This window comes from Corvus kubaryi, unplaced genomic scaffold (genome assembly GCF_017639235.1).
Source record: "Corvus kubaryi isolate FWS band 111438036 unplaced genomic scaffold, C.kubaryi_AGA036_p1.0 121, whole genome shotgun sequence".
Taxonomy (NCBI): Eukaryota; Metazoa; Chordata; class Aves; order Passeriformes; family Corvidae; genus Corvus; species Corvus kubaryi.
In genome coordinates, this window is record NW_024580656.1 from 295,336 (window position 1) to 304,703 (window position 9,368).

A 9,368-nucleotide genomic window follows, 5' to 3' on the forward strand; every position below is an offset into this window, starting at 1 on the left:
CCGGGACCGAGTTTGGGGTTATTTATTCAGGGATTTTTTTCTTTTTTTTTTTTTCTTCTCCTTTTTTTTTTTTTAAGTTAAAAAAAAAAAAATCCAACCACCCAAGCGGCGGGCGGGAAGGAGTCCAGCGACTCGGAAGTTGGGCTCGGCCACGGAGGGACGGCGCCTTGGCTTCTCCCTCCCCAAACAAAATTAACACCCCCCTCCCCCCACAAAACAAAGCCCCCCCCACCCCCGTCCCCCCTCCCCGGGCTGCGGCAGTGGGGCCCAGGCACACGTGTCCCCCCGGCCACCCGGGGGGGCCCAGCCCCGCAGCCGAGCAATGCTACATATAGAAGGGAAGGAAAACAAACGGCCCCCAAATCGGGGGGGCTCCAGCACCTCCGAGAGAGACTTCATCTCCTCCTGCCTGCACCGGGGGGGGTGGCACAAGGTGGGGCCAGAGCCCACCCCGCTGTGCCCCTCTTCACAGCAAAGCAGCAGCTTCGATACGCCCCAGGGTGCCCCCCTGGTGCTGGGACCCCCCGGCTGGGGAGGCTGCAGGGAGGGGGCGGCTCCTGCTGCTCCCCCCACATCGCCCCAAACCCCACCGAGCAGGGGGTGGGGGGCTCCCCCCGACACGCGGGTCGGCCCACGGCGTCTGGTCGCAGGAGACAGCAAAACTCGAGGAGCCCGGCCCGTGACACCGGCACTGCCCCCCCGCAGCGGGGGCGGCGAGCGGGACCCCCCAGCACAGTCCCCTGGGGCCCCGGCTCTCTATGCTACGACAAACTCGGATTTCATCTCGGCCTTGACCTCCGGCTTCCAGACCGAGTCCTCGAAGTCCAGGTCCAGGCTGCCCTCGCTGGAGACGCTGCTGTTGCTGTTGGTGCGCCCGGCCTTGCGGTTGGGCACCCAGTGGTACGGAGCCCTCGCATCCCTCCGCGCCTTCCGCCGCAGCCGCTTCTGCTGCAGCAGCAGCTGCAGCCGCTCCACCTTGCAGCGCGTCGCCCGGTTCTCCGTCTGCCGCAGCCGGTCCCCTGCAAGGGAAAAGGGGAAAAGGGGTCACGAGGGGCTGCCGTGCAATGCCATGGGGGGGACACGCCAGCCCCCAGGCAACCCCGCGTGGCACGGACATGTGGACATCCCTGTAACAGGCAGGGTTGTCCCCTGCAATGGAGAAGGAGGGGTCATGGTTCCCTGATCCGTGGCTGGGGGGACACAGCCCACCAGGTAGCCCCCCATGGCACAGGCACATGGACACCCCTGTAGCAGGTGCCCTGCCATAGGAAAAGGGTGAGGGGGTTACGGGAGGGTGGCCTGACTCATATCCTGGGGGGGTCACGGAGTCCCCCATGGCACAGTCCCTTGGACATCCCAAAAACAGAGTGTCCACCACAGCACCCAGCTGGTCCCCAGTGGCCTACAGCCCTTTTTTGGGGTTCTGGGTCCCCACCACAACACCTCCTCCATCTCCCTGGATAGAGAGGGAGGGGTCCCAGGACAGAGCAGAGCTGGGGGCAGACCTGGAAGACCCAGCCACGTCACCAGGGGCTGGAGCCAGCACAGAGCCACCCCCTGCGGGGACCTGGACCACTCCTGGCCAGGAGAGAAGGAAGAGTGAACCTTGAGGGGGACGGGCCAGCACTGGTGGTTTCACTTCTTTCCTCTAAGCAAATCACAGGGGATCCAGGGCAGGCGCCTGCGGCACCTTCCGGCCCCGGGGCTCACAGGTGTGCACCCAAAAACGCCAGGGGAGCCACCACCATGCCCCAGACAGGCCCCCCAGCCAGGCCCACCCTCACCCCCAGTCTGGGGAGACGGGTTTGGAAAGGGGGAGCCCAGGTCTGGGTGACCCCAAAACCTCTGCCCACACAGCGGGGACAGGCCCTGAGCCCCCGGGGGAGCACGGACACCGCAGCCACCTGCCACTCCCCCGCACCCCCACCCACACCGGGACACTTCGTCCCTACAGGGTTGGGCAGAGATGGCAATGCAAGGTGGGAGGGGGACCTCCCCAGGTCCCCAAGGGTGCTGGTTGTCCCCAAACGTGCCGCCCCCTTGACTAACACCTGTCAATCATCCAGTACCCAGCCCCTCTCTGCTCATCTTGGCCATGAATCAGGGACCCCCAAGAGGCGCCGAGCCCAAACCCTGACTCTGCCTCGGGGGCAGCCAGACTCACCACTGGGCTTGCACATCCGGATCTGGCTTTGGCACTGGACTACGGGGTGCAGGGTGGGGGCGGCGGCCGCCGGCAGCGGCTCTGAGGTAGTTTTGGTGGCGAGGTCCGGGGAGGCAGGCGGCGAGGAGGAGGAGGAGGAGGAGGAAGAGGAGGAGAACTGCGTCTGGCAGCGGAGCTGCGTCAGGGACTGGGGCATGCCCTGGTAGTGTCGCGTGGCGCTGAGGAGGTCGTTGAGGATCTGCAGGATGGTGCCGATGTCCCGCCGCGGCCGCCCGCTGCTGTCCTGGCAGTTGGGGTGCAAAGTGCCTGGGGGGGGAAGGGGAGAGGTGGGTGTGAGATGAGCAGCCCCCCAAGATCCCATCGCCCCCAACATCCCCCCAGCCCCAGAGCCCCCGGGGAGCTCAGCAGCACGTACCGGAGAAGGTCCCTGAGAAGACCCCAGGCGCGTGGTTGACGAAGCTCTCGATGACCGCCCCGGGCTTGCGGGATCGGGCTGAGGGGGCCGGACTGCTGCCTGGGGAGCTGCTGCTGCGGGAGCCACAGTCCACCTGGGATGGGGAAAACATGGGATCAGCCTCGGGGTAGGGGTCTGGTGGGGCACACAGCCCTGCTCCTGCCTCCCCATGAAGAACCAGGTCAGGAGAGCCCAGACAGAGCAGGTGCAGCAGGCACCAGTCCCAGTTATTGTGGCATGCAAGGAACCACCCTGGGGGTCCCAACAGCCCCCCTGCCCTGCTGTGCCGTGTGAGGGGAAAAGAGAAGCAACAGCAGCAGCTCCTGCCCACCCATGGGGACAGACAGGGTGTGAGGACAGGCAGGGTAAGAGCCTGGGTTACACCCCGTCCTTGAGCCCCTCCCTGGGACCTGGGGACATTCTGGAGACCAGACTGGGGACAACCCATTTCCACACACGAGAGAACTGAGGCAAGGCCGGGCATCGCCACAGCCAGGCTGAGAAGTGCATGGCTTCACTCCCCTTTCCCAAAGCAAGGGTCCCAGTGTCCCAGGACACCCCCAGACTCACCTCTGAGCAGGAGGAGACCACGCTGCTGTTCACCGTCTGCGTGCTGGCCCCGTGCGACCGGAACATCCCAGCGGTGACAGGAGCGGCGTGAGGGGCGTTACAGTACATGGGGGGGGGCCGGCGCGGCAGGCGCGGGGCTGGGGGCCGGGCTCTGCTGGCACGTGGGCACCACGGGGATGCGGGCGAAGCCTGAGCCGCTGGCACCGTGCAGCGTCCGGCAGTGGGGGCTGGCGCTGGCCCCCGCCTCGCCGCGGCTGGCGATGAGGTGCCGGTGCTGGAGCTGCCCGGTGCTCTGCTGAGCCGCCAGCTGCAGCTGCACGAACATCATGTGGTCACCCACACGCAGGGCCAGGGTCAGCGGGGACCGGCCTGACAAGAAGTCGTTGACCTGGGGATAGAAAGAAGGGACCCTCATCAGCCATGGCACAAGCAGGGGGGCGGTGGTTGTCCCCCTGGTGCCAAGCTGGGGACAGTGGTTACCCCCACAGGTTTGCCATGGGCACAGGGATGGGTCACTGGGGCAGAGAAGGGGTGACCCCACTCCCACAGCCCTTCCCAGGCCCTCGCCCATGCCAGGCTGGCAGGCGAGCCTGGCTGCTGTCCCCGTGCGACCCCAGCCCGGTGCCAGCTCTGTCAGCTGACGGTGCCAGGAGGTATTTTTCTTCCTTCTGCCCTTCCTGCCCTTTATTCCCCACCACTGAGTGGCCTGGCCCCTCTCCAGCGCTGATCCCGGTGGACAAGGACAGGCAGGAGCCGCAGCTGGGACTGCCCAGAGCCAGCGCTGCTGCTCCGGCCAGCCCAGGGCCAGCGGGAGGGGTGTCCCCCCTCTGAGCACGAGTGGGTGCCCCTGCTGGCACAGGGGGAAGAGGAGGGGGCAGGTGAGGACATGCCGGGTCCCTTCATGCCCACCACTGTGACTCAGGCAGTGCAGCCCACCTGCCCTCCTCCCCCCCTCAGGGCAGCTGGGGGTAGGGGACAGGCCCTGCCCAGCCCGGAGGCTCCAGCTCCGGCAGGTGATGGAGCAGCTGCAGCACGGAGACAAGAGCCAGGGCCTGACCCTGCCCAGGCTGCAGCTGTGGGGGCCCCCAATGCCCAACACCTGCCACCCCCCAGCTCACACCCCTCAGCCCCCCTGCTCAGACGCATAAATCACTTGGCAGCTGTGCCAGGGAACACGGGAGCCCCCCAAGCACCGCCCCATGTTCTAGGGGGGGCTGGGGCAGCCATGAGCCCCCTGAGCCCCCCTTGCCCTCGTGTGTGCTGCAGGGGGGGCTGTGCCCCTCACCCCTGCCAGCCCAGATGGGTTAATGGGGATGATCTCCCCCTTCCACCCCCCTCACTATTCCAGGGCATGAGGGGCCCAGCTTTCCCAGCCTGTCACGTGCAGCTCCTGATACCAACCACCCACACCCCACAGCACGTTTGGGGTGCAGCCATCGAGGGGGTCCCCCAGGAGACCCAGCACCCCCCCATCCCCAGCACCGCAGAGCGGGGTTCCCCCCGGGCCCCCCCAGCCCTGGCCCCGCTCCCCCACGCCCTGCTGCCGCGGAGGCCGGTTCTGAGAAGCCGTGGGAAAAGCAGCTTTAAAAATACCAGCAGCAAAGCCCTGAGCGTGTCAGGCGGAGGCTGCAGAGGAAGGGGTGGGCAGGAAGGAGACGCTGCAGCTCTGGACACGGAGGTTACGGGGCGAGGGGGCGGGAGAGGACGGCGGGCGTGCACATGGGCACGCGTGTGCACACGCGTGTGCGTGCACAGAGCGCCTGGCCGCGGGAAAGCGTCACCCCAGCCCCCGGCTTTGCCTCAGTTTCCCTTCCCATAGCAGCCTGGATGGCTTCAAGCCAGGCTGGCACAGCCCCATTCCCACTGCTTGGCCGCATCCCAGTTCTGGCCACCTCGGATCCCTGCACGGAGCCCCCCCACGGCTGCTGGGCCACCCCAGCCCTGCTGCTGCTCTCTGAGCCACTCCAGGGGATACATTTCACACCGGGACACCACGGACCCCAACACCAGGTCCACACACCGTTCACCAATGCATGACCCAGCTGGGTCCCGCTCCCACTGGGCTCCTGAGCCGGGTCTTTCACAGCCCCACAGCCGCATCCCAGCCCCGGCTCTGCACCCAGGTGTGCCCGGGGGAGCCCCGAGCACCTCCCGGGGCCCCCTGACGTCAGCCGGGCCCGCGGCCGCCTCCCGCTCCCTCTGACTCACCCCTGCCCTGCCTGACCCCTCGCCAGCGCTGGGAGAAACCAGAGCACCCCAACCCAGCCAGGCCCGTGCTGCCGGCGCTGCCCAGCAGCACCAAAACCCCTCCCTCCATCCCCAGGCGCGGGGGTCCCACGGCCTCCGGAGGCACCCCCGGGGTAGGGCCGTGGCACGGAGCCGGCCCGGTCCCCGCGGCGCCCCAGCTCCGGGGCTCCCAGCACCCGCCCCCACGCCGCTGCCAACCTTCCCCCCCCGGCGAAACCAGCCCGCTCCAATGCAAACACGTCCCACCCAGCCGCCCGCTCGGCCGCCCACGCCGGGAGGACCCCGTCCCTCCCAGCCGGCTCCGCCGCGGGGACTGGGACAGCCTCGCCGAGGGGGCTGGGGCCACTGAGCCCCCAAAGTCCCCGCATTCACGGGTCCCCTGGGACCTTGCCAAGCCCTGGGGGGCTCGGCTGCACTGTACCGGCCTCGGGGCCCGCAGGGATGGGGCAAGTGTCTCCCAGCTGCTTCTCAGAAACGCCGATGACTCAGAGAACGCCGCATTCCCGCCTCGCTCCGACGCCTGGCCCCGCGTCACCCCGGCCCCCAGCCCCAGACACCCCCGGGCCCCCAGCTCCGGGCTGGCAGAGAGCGGGAGCTGCCCCCGGTGAGCCCCTGCCCCGCATGGGGAAGGCAGCACCCCCAAACAGGCACGAGGAAACCATCCTGGGAGATCCAGATGGCAAAGGCAAAGCCAGGCCAAGGATGAGGAGGGGGAGCAGGAAATGTCCCCCTCCCCAGACCCTGCAGGGTCTCCAGCTGGGCCCCCCATCCAGCCACCTGTGTCGGTGCCTAGGGGTTTGTCTGTGCCAACGGGAGCAGAGGGCCAGAGCCCCCCGGCCACATTCCCGCAGCCCTGGAAGAGCAGGATGTGTCATCCCCCTCCTCTGCTCCCCCCCCTCACCACTGCTGGGCAGAGGGACTGGGGGAAGGAAGAGCCGAGCCAGTGGGACCGAACGCCTGCCATCCCTGGAAAGCGGGGGCAGCCATGCGGGGAGGAAGGAAGTGCAGGAGCATTTCCAGGAAGCCCCCGTGCCCGGCAGCCACTTCCCCAAAGGCTGGGGAGGGGGTGGCAGCGCCCCGGCCCCCCCCCCGCCGCCCCCAGAGGAAGCGGCTCAGCTCTCCCTGTGCTCCGGAGGCTGCGTGACGCAGGCAGAGCCCAGCAAAGCATGAATGGGAGGAGTGGTTTCCTGCCCCCCCCCGCCGCCCCCCAGGTGCTGGCGGTTCCTCCTGCTCAGCCTTGGCTTCCTGAATCACCAACCGGAGGAACCTGCGGTGGGCAGGGAGGTGCGGAGCCGCTTCCCGCAGCCAGCGCCAGACCGTAGCCCACCCACCCTCCTCCGTCCGCTGTGCTCGGTGTGGGGGAGCCACAGCCCTGTGCAGGGGGGTACCCTGAGCTGCACGGGCTCCTGGCTCCCCAGTCCATCCCACACCAGAGCAGAGCTGCGCAGCCCCATCAGAAATATCTGCAGCCCTGAGGCCAGGACGTGCACGGTGACCCCCGGGCCAGGCTGCCCCCTCTCACAGCTCTGCACCCCAGCTGGGATGGGCAGCACCCTGCAAGCCCTCCATGGCACCCCAGCAGCCTCCGGCACAGGGCTCCAGTCCAAGCTCACCCTGCTGGCCCCCATGGGGTTAAACCAGCTCCCAAAAGTCAAGGTCACCCCGGGCAGCCAAGGGCACTGCGGGTCAGTCCCTGCGGGCAGGGCAGCCTGGCCACATCCCCACAGGAGGCACAGTTGTGCCCCCACCAGCCCCCTCTCTGAGCCCTGGCACCGCATGGGGCTCAGCCCCTTCCCAGAATTCAGCAAAGCACGTTATAAAAACCCCCAAAAACCCAACCCTTAAAAACCCGAAGCTGCAGCACCGGCCAGAAAAAGGAAGGAAAGAGTTTCACAGCAGTAACAGAGACGGAAAACAAAGGAGCGGGGCCTGCACGGCTGGGGGTAAATTCCACCTTCGCGGCAGGAGCTGGCGGCTGCGTGCGCACCCACGGCTCACCCACGGCTCTCCCACCCTGGGAACGCTTCCGCCCCGCAGCTGAGACCCCCCAGCAGTGAGGACCCCCCACCCGCCCACCTCCCACCCTGCCAACAACTCCACAGCGATTCAACCACAGCCCCACCAACGCCGCCCACTTGGCCCCCTCCGCGCCCCTTCCTTGGCGCATGGCCCTCCAGCACAAGGCCACCGAGCAAGGGACAACGAGAGGGCCAGAACACCCCAGCACGGGCAATCTGCACCCCCCAAGGACGGCTCCAAGGAAAGGGGGAAGAGCTCTTTGGGTGCTGGGGGGAAGCCGGGCTCTGCAGCCCCACGAGCCCCCAGTTCCCTCAACACCCATCACGGCTGTGGGGCAGATGGGCAGCCCTGTCCCTGCACCCCGGGGTAGGAAGCTGGGGGGGGGGCTGCAGCCCCACACCCCCGGGCAGGGCCCTGAGCCGCCCTGCTCTGCCACTGACCTGCGGCGTGACCTTGAGTGAGTCACTTCACCTCCCCGGCTCCCGGCTTGTTTGGGCTGTGAGGCTGCGGCGTGGGACCTCCCTGAGCCCAGAGCTGCACAGGGTGACGGTGCCCGCCCCGGGCACCACCCTCAGCGCTCCCAGCCCTGCTGAAGGTGAAACCTCAGCGAGGCACCAACGCCAAAGCTTTTGGGAGGAGAAGCAAAGTGAGGCCGCAGCTGTCCTTCCCCCACCCGCCCCCCGCCTTTGTCTCCATCCTGCCCCGGCATCCAGCCCCTCACCTGAGTTTCAGTTAAGCTTTCCAGAGCTTGCATCACCGACTGTTCTGGTCTGGACGCCTGGGACTGGAAAAAAAAGGAGGAGGGGGGGGATTAACGTTACAAATGCAGCGAAGGAGGGGGCGTCCGCAGCAGGAGGGAGGGATGACATGTCACTTCCACTATTTCTACACAAGCCCTGAGAAAGGAGTGAAATACTAAACCTGCTGCCGTGCCCAACCCAGCGCTGAGGAGGCAGCGAGAGCAGGGGCAGCAGAGCCGCGGGGCTGCCAGCACATCACATCCTCATCCTTGCCCGGAGCTTTAATAATAGACAGGGACGAGTGGGAGGGATGGAGGGAGCAGCAGGAAAAGGCCACTCACCATCAAGCCGGCCTCCACGGTGGGCACCAGTGTCAGCTTGCTACCTTCCACGACCCCCAGGTCCTGCAGTTTGCCAGAGCTGAGGCGGCTGCGGGGGGAGATGCCAAAAGCGGTGTCAGTGCGGGTCGGGCAGCCCCCCCAGAGGGTACACACGAGGGGGGGGGACGACGACACCAGCTGCAAGTCTGGCTGCTCCCAGGGGACCAACATCCCCCCCCCCCAAGCATCCCTACCCCAAGAAATTCCAAGCCTTGACAGGCAGGAGGGGACCCTGGCACCTCAGCTGCTCCCCGGGGGAACTCACGGTGTGGGGCACCCCTGCCCTGGGCACGGGGCAGGGCTGAGGGGGCCAGAGAGGAGCTGAGCTTGGGGGGGGGGTGGGTTGGGAGCACGGAGTTCGTGGCACAGGAAACCTGCCCACTGGGGGGGCGGTTAGAGAGAAGTTGGGACCAGCGTAGGTGGGGGAGGCAGCACTGGGAACGTGCTCCCCCAACCCCGTGGGTGCCGGCAGATGGATGTGGTGTCCCCATGTGTCCCCCACCTTCCTCCCTGAGCCGGGAAAGACGCTCCAAGTTACTCCCAGCCCGGCCCCACGCGGGCCCCGCTCCACGCGGGGGGTGCGCAGCCCCTCGGCCCGGGCCCCCGGCAGACAAAGGCCCCCCCCCGCCGCCCCCGGCGCTGGGGGCTCAGGGGGGGCCGGGCCGCGCCGCCGCCAGGGCTGAGCCCAGAACAAAGGGCCGGGGCACGGCCGGGCCCCGCCGCCCACAAAGGAGCCCCGGCAGGGCCGGGCGAGGGGGCGGCGGCCGCGCTCCCGGCCCGGCCCGGCGCCCCCC

General features: G+C 67.8%; 1 protein-coding gene across 1 annotated transcript in view; it reads right to left on the reverse strand.

Moving 5' to 3' along the window:
- Positions 1 to 231: 231 nt before the first annotated feature.
- MIDN (midnolin) overlaps positions 232 to 9,368 on the reverse strand; it is an 11,628-nt gene continuing 2,491 nt past the window's right edge. Inside the window, 7 exon segments of the mRNA XM_042036353.1 lie at positions 232 to 1,019; positions 2,165 to 2,470; positions 2,580 to 2,712; positions 3,189 to 3,302; positions 3,304 to 3,576; positions 8,176 to 8,238; positions 8,536 to 8,623. Of these exon segments, the coding sequence (XP_041892287.1) occupies positions 757 to 1,019; positions 2,165 to 2,470; positions 2,580 to 2,712; positions 3,189 to 3,302; positions 3,304 to 3,576; positions 8,176 to 8,238; positions 8,536 to 8,623 (1,240 nt within the window). The 3' untranslated portion in view covers positions 232 to 756.